Source organism: Myotis nattereri, assembly GCF_964212035.1.
Source record: "Myotis nattereri genome assembly, chromosome: 5".
NCBI classification, from domain to species: domain Eukaryota; kingdom Metazoa; phylum Chordata; class Mammalia; order Chiroptera; family Vespertilionidae; genus Myotis; species Myotis nattereri.
Window position 1 is genome coordinate 34,097,787 of NC_138080.1, and position 20,388 is coordinate 34,118,174.

Consider the following 20,388-nt stretch of genomic DNA (forward strand, 5'->3'; position numbering starts at 1 on the left):
TAGGGACCCTCACCCTGAAGGAGTGTGGCCAGCCTGAAAACAGCTTCAGCCCCTCACCCAGGCTGGCCACACCCCCATGGGGTGAGGGTCCCCACTAGGGGGCTTGACCAGCCTGCAAATAGCTATCAGCCCCTCACCCAGGTTGGCCAGGCACCCCAGTGGGGACCACTACCCTGAAAAGGGTGTGGCCAGCCTGAAAACAGTCCTCAGCCCCTCACCCAGGCTGGCCAGGCACCCCAGCAGGACTCCCACCCTGTTCCGGGACACCCTTCAGGGCAAACCAGCCAGCCCCCACCCATGCACCAGGCCTCTATCCTATATAATAAAAGGGTAATATGCAAATTGACCCTAATAGCAGAACAACTGGGAATGACTGGTCAGTATGACACACACTGACCAGCAGGGGGCAGATGCTCAATGCAGGAGATGCCCCCTGGTGGTCAGTGCGCTCCTACAGGGGGAGCTCTGCTCAGCGACAAGCCAGGCTGACAGCTGCCAACACAGTGGTGGTGGCGGGAACCTCTCCCGCCTCCTCAGTAGCTCTAAGGATGTCCAACTGCAGCTTAGGCCTGCTCCCCGCTGGCAAGTGGACATCCCCCGAGGGCTCCCAGGCTCCCAGAGGGATGTCTGACTGCCAGCTTAGGCCCGATCCCCCCGGGGAGAGGGCCTAAACCAGCAGGTTGACATCCCCTGAGGGGTCCCAGTCTGCGAGAGGGTACAGGTTGGGCTAAGGAACGCCCCCCCCCCCCATGCACAAATTTTTGTGCACCAGGCCTCTAGTAGATAACATAAAACAGGTAACAAAAGAAACGGCAATCAGAAAGGCTTCAGAATTCTCAGCAGCAACATTGCAGGCTAACAGATAATGGAACAATGTCCTCAAAGTTGTGGAGGAAAATTATGTCCAAACAAGAATTCTGGCCCAGAAAAACAAAAAGAGCCATTCAAGTATTAGTGTAGAATGAAAACATTTTAGAAATGCCAATTCTCAAAAATGCATCTCTTGTGGCCCTAGCCCAGCCGTGGGCAAACTACAGCCCGCGGGCCGGATCTGGCCCATTTGAAATGAATAAAACTAAAACAAAAAAGACCGTACCCTTCTATGTAATGATGTTTACTTTGAATTTATATTAGTTCACACAAACACTCCATCCATGCTTTTGTTCCGGTCCTCTGGTCCAGTTTAAGAACCCATTGTGGCCCTCGAGTCAAAAAGTTTGCCCACCCCTGCCCTAGCCGGTTTGGCTCAGTGGATAGAGCGTCAGCCTGTGGACTAAAGGATCCCACGTTCGACTCTAGACAAGGGCACATGCCCAGGTTGCAGGCTCGATCCCCAGTAGGGGGCGTGCAGGAGGCAGCCAATCAATGATTCTCTCTCATCATTGATGTTTCTATCTCTCCCATCCTCTCTGAAATCAATAAAAATATATATATTTTTAAAAGGTACCTCTGTGTACTTTTTCATATGGAGCTACCAAATGTCCTCAAACAAAACAAGATGTAAACTAAGAAATAGTAAGACATGAGGTACAGAACAACAGAAGATCCAATTCACCTGAGAAACAAAGGCAATCTCCAGGTTACCAGGAGAGGAAAATCCCAGGCTGACAGGGACACATTACAAGTAGTAGTAGAATCAGGCAGGGACTGCTACTTTTCAATCAGCCACCATATGAAGCTTTTTGATTGTTATATACAGTAGAACTTTATTAACAATACACTTACATTTAAAGACAATTTTTTAAGAAAGAGGAAAAAAATGAGACTAGCCATGAGTCTACAAAAATTTTTTTCTTTCAAAATAACTTAGATGACTGAGTTTTTATTCACTAAAAAACACATGTTCACAAAACAGCACACAAACACAAAAGGAGTGTTTAAGTGGCCAAAATGCTTCGAGACACCCACTTACATATTATTGCTATGCTATTCTCAATTAATTAGCTTTATATTAAAGAAAGCATTTCTATCTAGAAACAATATAAACCTAAAAACATATTGTGTTAGTCAGGCTGCTTCCCTTCCCATAAAGCCAAGGAAAAATTATAAGGTAGATTACTGTTCCTTTAATAATTAATTAGGAGAAAAGTTAAAAGAAATGTATACCAGGTAGAGAGCTCTGGTAAAGTTATAAAAGGTTCTGAGACTGAATATAGCAGGATCAGGAACATACCTCAAATCTAAATACTTGAATTTTCCTTTGTCTCCAAGTACAGTTGAACTATGGTTCCATGTAAAAAGGTTAATCTAAAATCGTGTACTCACCTTTTCATAAGGTAGACATTTACCCCTGTGCCATAGCCAAGCTTCTGCATAAACGGAGAGGCAGGAATTTTTATACATGGAGTTGAACATAACACTAAGTGTCAGAAAGAATTAAAAATTAGTATTTGAAAAGACTTCTGCAAATGCATCTGAACATTTGCAATACACTATTGTTAAGAGTATATTAATTGGCATAATCTTTTGGAGAGCAATTTGACACTATCCACCCTAATTTTAAATGGAGACCCCTTGGTCAAGTCTACTTTTGGAGTTCTATCTTACAGTAACACTGAAGCTTGTTTTTATATGGTCCAGAAGTTAAGAAATGTTTTTGAAAGGGTTGATTAAAAGAAACACACACACAAAAACAGGTAAAATAAGAATATACAATAGTGTTTCTGTGTGGCCAACAAAGTCTAAAGTCTAAACTATTTACTATCTGGCCCTTTACAAATAGTTTGCCAACACCTCAGTACAGCATGTGCCCAAAGACATCATACACATACATGTATGCAAGCATATATATTTGAATATTAGAGGCCCAGTGCACGAATTCGTGCACCAGTGGGGTCCCTCGGCCTGGCCTGTGGCATCGGGCTGAAACCAGTTCTCCGACATCCCCCGAGGGGTCCCGATTGCGAGAGGGCGCAGGCCAGGCCGAGAGACCCCACTGGTGCACCCCACCGGTGCACAATCAGGGCCGGCAAGGAATGTGGGAGGTTGGCCAGCTGGGGAGGGACTATGGGAGGGCTCTAGGGCATGTCCGGCCCATCTCACTCAGTCCCAATCAGCCGGACCCCAGCAGCAAGCTAACCCCTGGTGGTTAGTGCATGTCACAGCAACTGGTCGACTGGTCAACTATCTGCCCCCTGGTGGTCAGTGCACATCCTAGCGAGCAGTTGAGCGGCCTAGCATATCATTATCATATTATGCTTTGATTGGTTGAACGGCCGACCGGTTGACCGGACACTTAGCATATTAGGCTTTTATTATATAGGATTGGGATTCACTTTTGTGGCTGCAGAAAAACACCCCTTAGTAATAATCATTAGTCATAATTATAGTACATCTATATTACAAAACATTATATAGTCATAAAAAAAAATATAGAAGTCTTATTTTTGCTAGTGAATAATTAACTGCCCTTGGAATTGCCATCTAGAAAACTTGACAAAATATAACAGTTTTCATATACCTGACAATAGGCAGAGCAGGATTGTGATCTTTGAGAGAAGAGAAACAAATGGGGGGATCCCTATCGTTACCCTAACTTACTGCTAAAAAGCAGTTTCTAGACAAAGCACAAAGAAACAGAGCTCAGAGGTCTTGTCAAGTTGAGGAGAGAGATGTCATAGGTCAAGGAAACCTAAATAGCTAGAATTTATGGAGCAGAGAACTAAAGAGGAAGCCACAAAATAAGAAAGCTCCAGAGATCTAAAAAGAGATCTCCCTTTAAGCATTTGACTAAATACTTTCTGTACATATAATGGACATGATTCCCCAAAGCTAAAGAAACCACCAAACCCAAGTAATAGGCTAAATCATGATGGGAGATGACACAGGTCTAGGAATAGTTCACTTACGATCAGCCAGAGTGTGGTAACTCTAACACAGGGCATTGAATAAAGTCCTTTAAGCAGTGGTTCTCAACCTTCCTAATGCCGCGACCCTTTAATACAGTTCCTCATGTTGTGGTGACCCCCAATTTCATTGTTACAAATTGAACATAATTAAAGCATAGTGATTAATCACAAAACAATATATAATTATATATGTGTTTTCCAATGGTCTTAGGCGACCCCTGTGAAAGGGTCATTCAACCCCCAAAGGGGTTGCGACCCACAGGTTGAGAACCGCTGCTCTAAAGGGTCATAACTTAGTAGTGCAGCTAAATTTTAGCCTAAGGAAAAAATTTAGAACAAAGCCTAAAAGCAAGACTCAAAAGAAAAAAGCCAATGTGCAGGAAACTTAACTGCAGGTTCAGCACAACAAAATCACACACCCTTCAAAGGAATAAAGTTCAGCACTTAACCATGTAAAATCTCTCACAGCCAATAAAAAATTACCAGGTATGAAAGAAGCAAGAAAATATGACCCTTTCCAGGAGAAAAATAAACCAATAGAAACATACAGATATAGAAGTAGCAGATAAAAGCCTTAACATATAAATCTTAAAAAATACACTAATGATGTAAAGGAAAATGTGAGCATAACAAATTAAGACAGAAAAATTAAAAAAGATCCTAATGAACTTAAGAGAAATGAAAAATACAAAGTATAAGAATGATACCATCTTAGAGCAAAAGGTCACTAAATTTTAAGACAAAACAACAAAAAATATCAAAAATGAAGCACAGCCCTACCTGGTTTGGCTCAGTGGATAGAGCATCAGCCTGCGGAATGAAGGGTCCCAGGTTCGATTCCAGTCAAGGGCACATGCCTGGGTTGCAGGCTCAATCCCCAGCAGGGGGCATGCAGGAGGCAGCCGATCAATGATTCTCTCTCATCATTGATGTTTCTATCTCTCTCTCCCTCTCCCTCCCTCTCTGAAATCAATAAAAATATATTAAAAAAAAATGAAGCACAGAGAAAAATATTAGGAAGAAAAATAAGGATATCACCAATTTGCTATGGACAATAAAAAAAATAGATTTAAATCCAACCATAGAGAATTACATTAAATGTAAATGGTCTACACAGTGTTATCCAATAGAACTTCCTGTCATGATAGAAATGTGACTAGTATAACTAAGAAACTAAATTTATAATTTTATTTAGTTTTAATTCATTTGAATCTAAATTTAAATAGCCACATGTAGACAGTGACTAAACAGTCCAATATAAGGCAGAAGTTGACATGATAAAACCAAAACAAGACATAAGTAACTACATGCTATGTAATAAACTCACTTTAAATATAAAGACACAAATAGGTTAAAAGTAAAGGGTTGTAAAACATAATATTCAAACACTAATCAAACTGGAGTGGTTCAATTAATATCACATAAAGTGAACTTAGAAGAGAGTACAACATCAGATAAATAAAAACAATTCATATCAGTAAGGGGGTAAATTCATCAAAGAATAAACCTTCCTAAATGTATATGTACCTAATAACAAGTTTCAAAAAATGTAAAACAAGTGATAGAATGGAAAGAAAAAATTAGACAAATCAAGCCCAGCTGATATGGCTCAGTGGTTGAGGATCAACACATGAAATAAGAAGTCACTGGTTCCATTCCCAGTCAGGGCACATGCCTGGGAGTTGTGAGCTTGATTCCCAGTGTGGGCGTGTAGGAGGCTGCCAATCAATGTTTCTCTCACTGATGTTTCCCTCTCACTTCCTCTCTCTCTGTAAAAACATATTTTAAAAAATAGACAAATCCACAATTGTAGTTGAAGATACACCTCTCTCAGTAACAGAATAGACAGAAAATCAATAGGGATACAGAAGACCTGAACTTGTTCAACGTAAGTCAACTAGATTGGCCTCATTGATATTTATGTAACACTATACCAAAAAACAGTAGAAAATGTGATCTTTTCAATTGCATGAAACATTCACCAAGATAAACTGATCAAGGAAGAAAAATCAGTACCAGAAATCAAAAAGATATCACCACAGACCCTGCTGACATTACTGACATTAAAAGGGTAGTAAGAGTATGTCATAAATAACTTTATGCACATAAATTTGACAACTTAGATTACAGGGTTGGGCAAACTTTTTGACTCGAGGGCCACAATGGGTTCTTAAACTGGACCGGAGGGCCGGAACAAAAGCATGGATGGAGTGTTTGTGTGAACTAATATAAATTCAAAGTAAACATCATTACATAAAAGGGTACGGTCTTTTTTTTTTTTAGTTTTATTCATTTCAAACGGGCTGGATCCGGCGGGCCGTAGTTTGCCCACGGCTGACTTAGAATAAACAAATTCCTTGAAAAACACTAACAAAGTTTACACAAGAAGAAATAGATAACTTGAATAGCCCAATATCAATTAACTGTGAAGTCACAGTTAAAATCTTCCTATAAAGAAGATTTTAGTAGTCATTGATTCCAAGGCTAAGGATGGGAAGAAAGTAAGTATTAGTCTGGAGAGCTGTAGCTAAACATCCAGGAAAACTAGACAAATTTAGGACTCAGTTCAATTCATAGGTAAAAAATAAAACTTCAAAACAATTTGGAGATTTAAAATGGCAGCAGAGTAGGAGGGTTCTGCATGGACATGCTCCCAGGAACAAGCTGGAATAGCAAGTGAAATACGGAAAGGCTTCCTGAATAATCAATGGAAAACTCACAGGAGAGAACCCTGATGCCCAAGGACCAAAGGTGGAGACCGCATAGAGACTGGTAGGAGGGGCAGAGGCGCTAGAGGACTGGTGGGGCACCCAAAGATGGCAACTGAAGTCCCGGAGAGATATCTCAGCTGGGGGGGGTGGGGGTGGGGGTGCCACTGAGAACTCTGGGATCTAATCACGAAGTTGGGCTCCCTAGCAGAGAGCACCAAAACTGAGGAGGGTACCCACATCTAGCTGTGAAAAGCAGTGGGATGTTGTCTGCCAAGGAGTGGCAGCTAAAAGTTCGGGCACCCTCTTAAAGAGCCAACGCACAAAAATTCCCTGAGCCACCCACCTTGTGCTCTGGCAGAGGGACGGTGAAGTGGACTGGAGCTGTAAGAGCAGAACTCATGACTGGGGACTCGGGGGATAGAGCTCAGAAGGCAGACACCCCAAGTTTCCTGCGCTGTGTAATTCCCTCACACTGTGGAGGACATCTTTCCCACATAGACATCTGCCTTGCCTTGGGGGAAGAGTCTTGCCACACCTGAGGACCATTGCCTGGCTGGGGGCAATTCAAGTCGGAATCCTACTAGTCTGTGGACAGAGGCAGTCTCTGGAGGTTTGGAGTCTTTGCCTGATCCAATAAGTCAGAAACAACCTTTAACACTATCCTGCACTAGAGATTGAGAGGTATAGAGGATCTATATAAAACATAGTCACAAACCCAAAGAGACAACCAAACTGAGGAAACAAAGAAAGAACCCCCGAATGAAAGAACTAGCGAATTCTCCAGAAAAAGAGATAAATAAATGAAAGAGATAAGAAATTTATCTGAAACAGAATTCAGAGTAATGATGTTAAAAATGCTCAACAAGCCCTAACCGGTTTGGCTCAGTGGATAGAGCATCAGCCTGCAGACTCAAAGGTCCCAGGTTCGATTCCAGTCAAGGGCATGTGCCTTGGTTGTGGGTGCATCTCCAGTGGGGAGTGCACAAGAGGCAGCTGATCGATGTTTCTCTATCATCGATGTTTCTAGCTCTCTATCCCTCTCCCTTCCTCCCTGTGAAAAATCAATAAAATATATTAAAAAAATAAAAATAAATAAAAATGCTCAACAATATGAAAAAAGATATAGTAACTATGAAAAAAGAACAGTCTGAGATAAAGAATGACATACAAATAAAGAACACATTGGAAGGAATACACAGCAGATTAGGGGAAGCTGTGGATCGAATCAGTGAATTAGAAGACAGAGTTGAAAATATCACTCAATTAGAGAACCAGAAAGAAAAAACAATTAAAAAACAGGACCGCCTAAGGGAGCTGTGGGACAATGTGAAATGTAACAATATTAGAATAGTATGAATGCCAGAAGAGGCAAAAAGGGAGAAAGGAATAGAGAAGGTGTTTGAAGAAATAATGATAGAAAACTTCCCTAACCTGGAAAAGGAAAAAGTCACACAAGTTCAGGAGGCACAGAGAACACCAAACAAGAAGAACCCAAACAGACCCACACCCAGACACATCATAATATCATAATTAAAATGCCAAAAATTAAAGACAAAGGGAGAATTTTAAAGACAGCAAAAGAAAAGAAAGTTGTTGCCTACAAAGAAGTTCCCATGAGGCTGACACCTGATTTCTCATCAGAAACTTTACAGGCCAGAAGGGAATGGCATGAAGTACTCAAGGTAATGGAAAGCAAGGATCTGAGACCAAGATTACTATATCCAGCAAGGATATCATTCAAAATAGATGGTCAAATAAACAGCTTCCCAGACAAAAAAAGACTAAAGGAGTTCATCACCACCAAGCTAGCATTACAAAAAATGCTAAAGGGATTGCTGTAAGAGAATGCTGAGAAGAAACAGAGAGAGAAACCTAGCCATACAAAATTAAAATGGCTATAAATAAGTAGTTCTCAATAATAACCCTAAATGTAAATGGATTAAATACTCCAATCAAAAGGTGTAGGGTAGCTGAATGGATACAAAAACATGATCCAATCATATGCTGTCTACAAGAGACCCACCTCAAAACAAAAGACACACAGGATGAAAGTGAAGGGGTGAACAAAAAATTTCCATGCAAATGGAAAAGATAAAAAAGCTGGAGTAGCAGTATTCATATCCAACAAAATAGACTTTAAATGCATCATGCTAAGTGAAATAAGCAAGTTGGAGAAAAATAAATATCATATGATCTCACTCATTTGTGGAATATAATGAACAACGTAAACTGATGAACAAAGAGTCAGAGGAGAAAAAAGTATTCTAGAATATAATAGAAATAATCCTGTTATTTGCAGATTTTTAATATTTCCTACAACTTCTGTGATATCATACTATGTTAGTACAGTTTTGGTAATATTATTATACTTAAAATCCTTTTATTCTTTACATATTAATGTTTATTGCATGTAATCTATATCCTATCTAATAAAAGAGAAACATGGTAATTAGCATACGACTGCTACCCTTCCCATTGGCTAATCAGGGCGATATGCAAATTAACTGCAGCCAAGATGGCGGCCGGCAGTCAGGCAGCTTGAAACTAACATGAGGCTTGCTTGCTTCAGTGACGGAGGACTCCAACGTTCCCCACCTGCCTTGCCTGCCTCTGAGCCTGCAGTTTGAAACATTGTAACAAATACAGAAGCTAAACAAAACCCCAAAAACCTGCTTTCAGCGAGCCGGGATCTCAGAGTTGGAGTTATACATTGTTTAGACTATAGAACGCAAACAAACCAGATACCTGCTTTTAGCAGCAGAGGCCTAAGAGCTGGAGCCTCAGAGCTAAAGCTGCCCCAGAATAAAAAAAAAAAAAAGAAAAAAAGGAGCAGTTGGGAGCTTCCGTCACCCACCAGCCTGAAAACAGCCCTCAGCCCCTCACCCAGACTGGCCAGGCACCCCAGTGGGGACCCCCACCCTGAAGGATGTGTGACCAACTGCAAACAGCCATCATTCCCTCACCCAGGCTGGCCAGGCACCCCAGTGGGGACCCCCACCCTGATCCAGGACACCCTTCAGGGCAAACCAGTCAGCCCCACCCATGCACCAGGCCTCTATCCTATATAGTAAAAGGGTAATATGCCTCCCAGCACCGGGATCAGCGTGACAGAGGGCAGTGCCCAAACCCCCTGATCGCCCTGTGGCTCTGTGTGTGACAGGGGGCGGGGCCACAACCTCCCTATCCGCCCTGCTCTGTTCGTGACAGGGGAAGGCGCCCCAACCCCCTGATCAGCCCTGCTCTGTGACTGATGGGGGGAGCTCCCCAACCCCCTGATCGCCCTGCGGCTCTGTGTGTGACAGGCTGCGGCGCCCCAACCCCCTGATCGGCCCTGCTCTGTGTGTGACAGGGTGCGGTGCCCCAACCACCTCCCCCCGCCCCCCCCACGGGCCCTGCTCTGTTTGTGACAGGGTAGAACCATAACCTCCCCATCGGCCCTGCCCTGAGTGTGAGAGTGGCGGCGCCCCAACCCCCTGATCCACCCTGCTGTATGTTTGACAGGGGGCGGTGCCCCAACTCCCCTATCGGCCCTACTCTGTGAATGACAGGGGGGAGCTCCTCAACCCCCTGATGGGCCCTGCTCTGTGCGTGACAGGGGGGAGCTCCCCAACCCCCTGATCAACCCTGCTCTGTGTATGACAGGGTAAGGAGCCCCAACCACCCTGATGGGCCCTGCTCTGTGCGTGACAGGGGGTGGCGCCGCAACCTCCCTATCAACCCTGCCTTGAGTGTGACAGGGGGCGGTGCCCCAACCCCCCAATCGGCCCTACCATGAGCATGACTGAGGGTGGCATCGCAACCTCCCAATCCGTCCTGCTCTGTGCATGACAGGGGGGCGGTGCCCCAACTCCCCAATCGGCCCTGCTCTGAGCCCAACCAGGGGCTGCACCTAGGGATTGGGCCTGCCCTCTGCCACCCGGGAGCAGGCCTAAGCCAGCAGGGCGTTATCTCACGAGGGGTCCTAGACTGCGAGAGGGCACAGGCCGGGCTGAGGGACCGCCCCCCCAGTGCACAAATTTTTGTGCACCGGGCCTCTAGTATGTATATAAATGCCTAATATGCAAAGTGTCCCCTCTGGAGTTCGACCAACCAGGAGTTCAATTGTTTGCTATGACATGCGCTGACCACCAGGGTTCGGCGCAGAAAGAAGGAAGGCCCTGGCCAGCAGTTGGAGAATTTCCTGCACTGGGCCTCTAGAGGTATTATTATATATAAGATCATTTTTCTTGAATAACTGGTATTTATTGCATGTAACATTATCATATTTAAAATCGTTTTTCTTGAGATATTGTTTATTGTATGTAACATTATTATATTTAAGATCTTTTTCTTAAAATATTAATATAATATTAAAATAAAAAACTGAAGAAAAAAAAACTTCCTATAAAGAAAACTTCTGGCCCATATGGCTTTACTGGTGAATTCTACCATTTAAAGAAGAAATATATTACTTCTACATATACTCTTCAAGAAAAGGGAACACTTCCCATCTTACTTTATGAATACAGAATACCCTGATACCAAAACTAGACAGACATTCCAAAAAACCCCAAAAAACAGCAACAGTCCAATATCCCTCTTGAACACAGAAAATATTAGCAAAGTGAATCAAGCAATATATAAAATACCTCATGACTAAATTGGCTTTACCTCAGGAGTGAAAGTTTGGTTTAACATTTTAAAATTAACAGAATTTACCATATTGACAGACTAAAAAATAAAACTATCCCAATAGATTCTGAAAAGTTCAACATACATTCAGATAATCAGGAATAAAGGAAATCAGGTCATGGCCAGGATGATAAAGTAAGTCTAATTTGTTAAGACCAACATTATAAAGAGGACTTAATCTAAATTTGTGGGTGGTAATTAAAGCATCAAACTACAGTTCTAATAACAATAACAATGAAAAAAGGTTTTACTAGTATACCTATCTTACCAGATTTTCTTTTTTCAGATAATTTGCTTGGTGTCTTAAAATTGTTGATTTCTTCCATTGTAATAATCAATCTAGGTCCTATGATAAAAATAAATTGAAAGTTACATTGCAGTTATAAAGAACACAACTCTAATTCATTAAGAAAAACCTCCTATAGTAGCTTTCATTTTATCATATTAAGCATTAAATTTGAGAACTGAAAAAGATCATGATCTAGTCCAGAGCCTCCCTTCTCCAGCACGGGAGCCTCTTAGACACCTGGACCATGGACCCCAGGGAATGCTCCTGATGGTCTGGAGGAAAATGCATCTGTAGAGACAACTACAAATGCACAGCTTGCAACTGTAAAACATGTTGAAAAAGCTACTGCTCCCCCAGCCCCACCAAGTGTGCCTAGAACTGCACCTGCAAAGGAGGCTCCAGCAAGTACAGCTGCTGCCATTGAAATGCAACCGTTGTGCAGAGGGTGTGGCCTGGGAAGCTTCTGTACAGTGCATTAGCTGAGAAGATTGTGCTTTTTATATATTTGCCCCAATGAGGTGCTGGTGACATTCATGTAAATTGCTTGGAGCGATAAAGTTTTCACTCATGGTAAAAAAATATTTTTAAAAAAGAAAAATATCTAGTCCAATTTTATTTACATGAGAAATGAGAAAACTGAAACCCAGACAGGTACAATTCCTTACCCAAGGCCATACTATTAGTGAAAGATTTTTTCACTATATAATACTATATATAATACTATATATTTTTTTATATATAGTTTTTTGTTTTGTTTTTTTATTTTAGAGAGGAAGGGAGAAAGAGATAGAAACACTGATGAGAGAGACACATCCATCTACTGCTTCCTGCACTACTACCCCTACTAGGGATCGCGCTCACAACCAATCAAACCCAGCAGAGAGAAAGAAACATAGATGTGTCTCACTTGTGATATGTTGCCTCCTGCACAAGGCGGGGGCCAGGATTGAGCCTGCAACTAAGGCACGTGCCCTTGATGGGAATCGAACCTGGGTCCCTTCAGTTCCCAGGCCAACACTCTACCTACTGAGCCAAATCAACTAGGGCATTTTTTGTCTTAATTAAAAATATATGAAGTTGGTTAAAAAAAATCGCCACTACAAAAAGGTAAAGAGTCAATCTCCTTCTCACACTTCCTAATAGTTAACAGGTCTTTCACACCCTTTAAAGAAATTGTCTATGCAAACAGCATTATTTATAGCAGCCCCAAAAAAGGGAACAGAAATATCCAACAGGTGATGAATGAATAGGTAATTTCATTTACACGAAATGTCCAGAATAGGCAAATCCAGACAAAAATAGCTTAGCAGCTGCCAGGGGGTTAGGAGGAAGGGAGGAAGTGGGTGTGGGGCTTCTTTTGGGGGTGATGAAAATGTTCTAAATTAGGTAGTGGTTGAATATATTCAACAATGGGATTGAGTCTATCACTGAATTATATACTTTCTTTTTTTTTATTGCTTACAGTATTACAAAGGGTATTACATATGTGTGAATTATATACTTTCAAAGGATGAATTTTATGCTGCGTGAATTACATCTCAATTAGCTATTATAAAAATCGTCTATGCAAATAAAATGTACATACTGCACATACATGCAAGTTAATCCGGGCTTTCTATTTCTTCCATAACATATTTCTTATAGAACCTTTTTTACAAATAAATTAATTTTTCTTTTTTAAAAAATAGTGAGGTTTCGCCGAACCGGTTTGGCTCAGTGGCTAGAGCGACGGCCTGCGGACTGAAGGGTCCCAGGTTCGATTCCCATCAGGGGCACAAACCTTAATTGCGGGCGTATCCCCAGTGGGGGGGGGGGTGCAGGAGGCAGCTGATCGATGTTTCTCTCTCATCGATGTTTCTAACTCTCTATCCCTCTCCCTTCCTCTCTGTAAAAAATCAATAAAATATATTTTAAAAAATAGTGAGGTTTCATATTATTCGTTACTTACTGTAAAACAAACCGTTCCTACATGTCTAAAGCTCATTTGGTTTGCCTATAAAAAATACTTGCTTTAATTTCTCGTAGAGCCCTTAATACGCGGCACCTTTGAAAACTCTGTGCCAAGGAAAAAGAAATCATCTCAAAGGCCCGGCTTTACTTTTCTATTAACAAGGCGTCTGTTCATTGTTTTTAAAGGTAGCTACAATCACCACTGCCTTTCGATTCACACTCAAGATCCCCTTTCCATTCACTTGTCAGCCACCATCTGGCTAAAGAGAGACACCGCGGCGCCGCTAAGTGTAGATAAGCCCACAGGAGCTCCGCGGGGGGGCGCGCGCGGGGCGCAAGTTCTGATCGGATCATGCCCGAGGGCCCGCACCCGGGGCGCCCTCTGGAGGACTCCTGGGGACGGCGGCACAGCCCGTTCACTCCCTAGTCCGGGAGTTCACAGAGGCCGGTGGTTTACATCCTCCCTCCACCTGCGCCGTCAGCTCACCTGGAAGCCGGGGACGACGTTAGTTGCGGGGTTCGAAGCAGGGAACTGTGCTTCGCCCTTCTCCCTCCAACTCCAGCCCCCCCCCGTCCCGGCCACAGACCCTTCACCGGCTCTAACTCCCTGCAGAGCGGAAATCGAGACGACAGTTCCCACCCGGCATCCGGCCTGGTGTTCGGATCTGGTGCACCGCCAACACCGGCCTGGAGGGGGGCCTCCCCGCGAGCCCTCCGGGACCCACTGCAGCTGGCCAGGCCGGGGCTCCCCCACCTGCCTGACCGACGTACCCGCCCACGGAGCTGCCACCACCAGGGCAGACGGCCGGGCTTCGCTTCGAGAAAGAACAACTTCTCCCACCAAATCCCCATCCTACCCCGTGATTCTGGGGTCTGGGTCGCAGGAAAGGATCCTAAGAGAATTCCCAGTTTAACGCCCGCTTTCCAGCGTCTTCAACTTTCCTGCGAGGCCGCGAGCTGTTACGCCAACGCTCGACCAGGCACCCGGGCCCGCGCGGAAAGGGCCCCCCACACCCACTTACCCGGGCGGCGCGGCGCTCGCGCTCCAGGTGGAAGAGGAGCCGGCGGACGAGAGGCCCCGGCCAACGTTACCTGAAAAACTGGTCCCGAGGGGCCGCCAACAGGACCCCGCGGCTACTTCCGCGTCGCGCCGGCCGAGCACACCTCCTGCTACGGTCGTTGAGACTGGAACCCGCCGGGCTTTCAAAAACGCGCGCGTCCCCGGCGGCGGCCGCAAACTACGGGGTGGCGCGAAGGACAAAACTAGTCGTGTCCGTTCTTCTTTCCGGTCTTTCTTTGTACTGATTCCATTTTACCACCAAATAGGGATCCTTTAAGATAAATAGAAGGAAAAAAAAAGAAAAGAAAAAAAGATAAATGGAAGGAAGAGAAACGCAGGGAAGGACAAACTGCTTTTTATATCCAATACCAGCCCTTCGGAGCAGTGGTTCTCAACCTTGGCTGTGTAAGGTCCCAAGACCCCCGGTGAGTCCGACGGAGGGGGCGACGACCCCAAGTCAAACGCGGAGACCGAAACTTGATGCAAAAGCAAGAGGATTTTTATTACAAGCCAGAAGGTTGAGAACCACTGCTTTAAGTGAAAGTCAACCAAAAGGAACGGAATATCATATTTCTATCTTTAGCAAGGATCATTCTGTTGTCCAACGCGTGGTGTACAGGGAAGAAAACTCCCTGCTGCATAACAAACATCACAATGGGTGAAAGCAGCAGGGAGCCCTTTCTCTGAGAGCACAGGTCACTGTGCCTTCCAAGCCAAGATTATCCCAAGTCAAAAGAAAACAAAATGATTAACAAGATAATTTATGTTTCATCTCCCAGATAGGAGGCTCCATTATTTTAAATCCAGATGCCATTCCTTAACACCACCCAGCATAAAGGAAATCAGATCCTGTGCAATGAAAAGGTAGCTGGAAAGAAGCCCATAGTCAACCCTCTCTCTTTTCATAAAAAAGGAAACTGAAGCTCTAAGACAAAGGGGTTCACCAGAGCCAAGACAAGATCCCAGATTTCTGTACTCCCAAGTAGAGTCCCAAACCACCCTGGTTGCCCAGCACTGTACTCATTTTAATGCTACAAGGCCCTCATCTGACTTCCAGTTTCTTGCATATGAGGAGTTGGAAGGCGTCACTCGGTGCTAACAAGTAAAAAGCTGGACAACATGAAATATTAACAACTCGTCTTAGAGCCATCAGAGAAGTAAGGTCATAGGACAAACCACTGCCCCAAACTGAAGACATGAACAAGCAGATACCGAACATCAAACTTCCTGGGATAGAAACCCACAAGGAGAGACCTCTGCAGAAACAGTGCTGATCATAACAGGTGAATCACTGAAGGTTCATTGTAGATGAATCTGAGAGTTAAAGACTCCAGAGGGGGCCAGTCAGTTTTACCTTCAGAACCCTGCCAGGTTCTCACAGTGAAGGTGGGAGAAAAATCCTGTCATGTTTCCAGCTGGAAAGGGGTGGGAGAGGGGGCAGTGTTTAGGAAAAAAATAACCAATTTAAAATATGCCAGAGCATTCTGTTCTAACAAGGACTGCCCAAGAGAAAAACTAATTTCCTGGAGCCTAAACTATTGAGATTTTATCAGAGCCCGAGTGACCTAAGGGAAGGAAAATGCACAACACAGACCCTCTGATCATCCTCCCACATAAGGGGGAAAATAATCTAAGAAGCACTGTGAAGATCAAAGTTCAAGGACAGGTTCACTAAGAGATTGTGACCTACTCATAAGACTGTAGGACTCCCCTTACACCTTCCCACCTATACACTAAAGGCCTATTTATCACAGTTTCTTTTATTCAGAACATCATGTCTGACTATCAAGGGAAAATTGTCAAGGGACATTAAAATACAAAAACATAGTTTGAAGAGACCAAACAACAATCAGAACCAGAGTCAGATAGAGCAGGAATTCTGGAATTATAAGATGAGAAATATTTTTAAAACTATGATTTCTATGCTAAGAGCTCTAACAGAAAGATACATGAAAGAAAAAATGGGTAATGTAAGCAGAGAGAAGGAAATTTTAAGAAAATCAAAAAGAAATACTGGAGATCAAATATATTGTAACAGAAAAGTGGAGTTCCTTTTATGGGCTTATTACAAAACTGGATATGGCTCATGAAAAATCTTGAGTTTGAAGATATGTCCATGGAAACTTCCAAAACTGAAAAAAGCAAAGATTGAAAAAAGATTGAAAAAGAAAGGACAGAATATCCAAGAATTGTAAAACAACAACAAAAAGTGTTACATACATAGAACAGGGATACCAAAAGGAAAAGAGAGAAATGAACAGAAATGATATATGAAGCAATAATGACTGAGAACTTGCCTCAGATTAATGTCAGACATCAAACCACAAGTCCAGGAAGCTCTGAGACCACCAAGCATGGTAAATGTCCCCAAAACTATACCTATGTATACTGTATCATATTCAAACTAAAGAAAATCAAAGATAAAGAAACATTTGTGAAAGAAGCTGGGGGAGGGAAGGGAGGAACACCTTGCTTATAAAGGAAGAAAAATAAGAATTAAATGTGACACCCTTAAAAACCATTCAAACAAGAAGAGAATGGGGTGGAATATTTACTGCTGAGAAAAGAAAAAAAACCCCACCAAACTAGAATTCTGTATCCTACAGAATTATCCTTCAAAAAGTAAAGGAGAAATACTTTCTTGAGCAAACAAAAACTGAATTTACTAGCAGTAGACCTTCCTTTAACATAAGAAATGTTAAAAGAAATTCTTTAGAGAAAAGGAAAATTATAAGACAAAGACTCAGATCTCCAGAAAGAAAGGAAGAACATTAGAGAAGGAATAAGTGAAGGTAAAACATTTCCTATTTTTCCCTGGCCAGGAGGCTCAGTTGGTTGGAGTGTCACCCTATACACACACACACACACACACACACACACACACAAGGTTGTGGGTTCGATTTTTGGTCAGGGCACATACCTAGGTTGTGGGTTCCATTCCCAGTTAGGCAGGCACAGGAAGCAACCAATCAATGTTTCTCTCTCACATTGATGTTTCTCTCTCTCCTTTCCTCTCTCTATAAAATCAATTTTTTACAAAAAATCCTTGGGTGAGGATTAAACACACACACTTCCTATGCTATTATGTCTCCCTCACGTTGGCAACTATTTCTCTAAACCAGCTTGGGAAAATCAAGTAGTAATGCCTTCTAAGAGATCTCCAGAACTGCAGAGTTCATAATTTTGTTCATAATTATTTACAATTACCGAGGTGACTATACATCCCAGAAAGTCCCAGTCCAACTTTACACTGTTGTCCTAGCAAAATCATTAATCACACGCCAGTGTGTCCTCATTTGGGACAATTCACTATATAGTCACCAGGTTGATCATTCACCTGTTCATCATTTTCTGAGCACCGACTCTGGACCTGGCTCTGTGATAATGACTGGAAATACAAAGATGAGTAAGATAGTTCCCAGCCCCCAAGGCCTCAGGGATGGAAGACCAGGGCAAGGAGGGATGAGGAACCACTTAATGACAACAAAAGTGATGAAAGTCACACAGAGGTCTACACCAGGGGTGGGCAAACTTTCTGACTCGAGGGCCACAGTGGGTTCTTAAACTCGACTCAGAAGGAGGAGCTGCGGCCGTGTTTCCCGATGTTGCCATGTTAACACTGCTGCTGGTGAAGGAGCGGAGGGGAGAGCAAGGGCCGGATAGAACAGCCGAATGGGCCGGGTCCGGCCCGTTTGAAATGAATAAAACTAAAAAAAAAAAAAAAAGACCGTACCCTTTTATGTAATGATGTTTACTTTGAATTTATATTAGTTCACACAACACTCCATCCATGCTTTTGTTCCGGCCCTCCGGTCCAGTTTAAGAACCCATTGTGGCCCTCGAGTCAAAAAGTTTGCCCACCCCTGGTCTACACCATCAGCTGCTGGGATCACAGGGAAGGAGGGCAGATGAATCAGAGGACCACCAGGTTCCTCAGGGAAAAGGGCAAGCAGATCAGCTCATCAGTGATACCAGACAATGAATCAGCTCCACAGAGGCAGGTAGCTCTTTCCCTTTTAATACAATGTATTCATTTGTGTCTCTCCATGTCCAGGGAACTGATGTGGAAAGGATAAAAGTGGGGAGAATACATACAGTTTCCAACTCACATTGTTTCAGTGATTCTAAGAAAACCTGCCCTGCCTCGTGAATCACGTAATACGAAGAGATAAAGGTGATTGCAAAGGAAAGATATTCCACAATTTAGTAGTTTTAAAACATAATCGGATCATGTTACTTCCTAGCTTAAAACCCTCCATGGGTTGAACACTGTTTTCAGAATAAACTTCACGCTCCTTCCCATGGTCCACAAGCTCTGCCCTTCGTCTGCAGCTACAACTCCTGCTGTTCTCACACTGGCTCCCTCCGCTTTGGCGGCCTTGAAAAAAGCCAAGTTCTTTCCCACTTGAGCTCTCTCTTAAGCTTTGCGGCTCCCTCTACCGGGAGCACTGTTCCTTCAGTGTTATAAAAGTCTGACTAAATGAAGGGGAAGCCCACCTAAGAATGACACCAGCACAGAGGGAAGTGAGCAAAGCCAAGAGGTCAGCAGAGATGATTCCTGCTGAGGTCACAGAGCACCCAGACCATCAGCTGCATGAGAATGGAAGCCTCTGCCTGCTTCACCCACTGCTGTGCCCTGGTGTCTGGAGCCCGTCCAGCATGCTGGATGCTGGCCTTTTCCCTGCGGAACCACGTTGGTTACTGTTGGAGTTCCCTCATAAAGTCCCAGTACCACATCACTACATGCTTCTCAAACCAGAGGATGCACATGCCCAGTTCTGTGCAGAGGATGAAAAACAGAGTATCCAATACATCTTTCTAGAAATCAAGTTTATTACAAAACTTGAAAGAATCAAATACTTAAATAAGAACCCCCAAAAACATGGGAGCAAAGGAGAGCAGGGGAGGGAGAAGGGCCCAGGAAAAACAGTCCAGTCTCTGAAGTTTCATTCCAGTGGGGGCCTAGGGGCGGGACTCACAGGGAGGCAGCTTCTCCTCTTGACCCCCAGGGGGCTCCAGGCAGTCCTCCAAGCTCAGAAGGCATTTTGGATAAGATGCTCCTGAAGGTCATGGATGGAGATGCCGGATACTGTCCTGAGGTGAATCCCATGCAGACAACGCCTCCCAGTTTGCACACCTCCATGGTCCACTGGAACAAGCCCTCTCACCTTGCACACACAGCGTGTATTTCTGGCACAGCTCTGACCACAGCTGTTTGCATCTAGCCTCTGGCTCATGTCCCATGCCACGTGGCCCGCCTCCCTGGAGCTCAGCATCTTTAAAGTTCAACATTGCAAATGAAGTGAGTGCTGCCTGATTGCCCCAGCATCTTTGGCCGTGGTCCTGCTTTGGCTGCCACTATTGCAAAAACATTATTTTGACTTCACTCTTGTTCTTTTGATACATGGCTTATCGGTGGGTGGTGTACAGCATAGGAATTGTAAGAAAAATCTGAAGAACCTTCTAACCACCACTTTAGCCAGCCTTGCCTGCAGCCAGAGGCAGAGGCTGGGGTGCCCCTAAAAGGCTACACATCTTGAAGGCTGTTTACATTAGTGGCTCCTTCTGGGGCTCCACCACCGCTACCAAGAGAGCGGTGGTGAACTATCCTCCCCTCAGATTCCGGCCGGTGAGCGGTGGTGAACTGACCTCCCCTCAGTTTGTGGTCGGTGAGCGTTGGTGAACAGGCTTCCCCTCCCGTTTGCCCTTTGGGGCTAGGCTCAGCTCTTTGGGGCTAGGCTCAGCTCTTTGGGGTTAGCTTGGCTTTGGGGGGCTACGCTCGATTCTTCTGGTTAGGCTCAGCTCTCTTCAGAGCTATGGTTCACAGATAGAAATTACTGACCCAAGTCACCCTCATTT

The 20,388-nt window shown here is 43.8% G+C and overlaps 1 protein-coding gene across 3 annotated transcripts in view; it reads right to left on the reverse strand.

Moving 5' to 3' along the window:
- LOC308520343 (lymphokine-activated killer T-cell-originated protein kinase-like) overlaps positions 1-14,804 on the reverse strand; it is a gene marked incomplete at its 3' end in the record, with an annotated part of 94,721 nt that extends 79,917 nt beyond the window's left edge. The window contains exons 1-3 of one of the 3 annotated variants that reach the window (XM_081092830.1): positions 14,492-14,573; positions 11,499-11,576; positions 2,266-2,359 (exon numbers count right to left, since the gene is read on the reverse strand). In XM_081092830.1, coding sequence (XP_080948956.1) covers positions 2,266-2,359; positions 11,499-11,556 — 152 coding nt within the window. In that variant the 5' untranslated portion in view covers positions 11,557-11,576; positions 14,492-14,573. Of the gene's footprint in view, positions 1-2,265; positions 2,360-11,498; positions 11,577-14,491 lie in introns of those variants that run through there. The other 2 variants (XM_081092831.1, XM_081092832.1) reach the window with 2 other exon arrangements.
- Between the last annotated feature and the right edge of the window lie 5,584 nt (positions 14,805-20,388).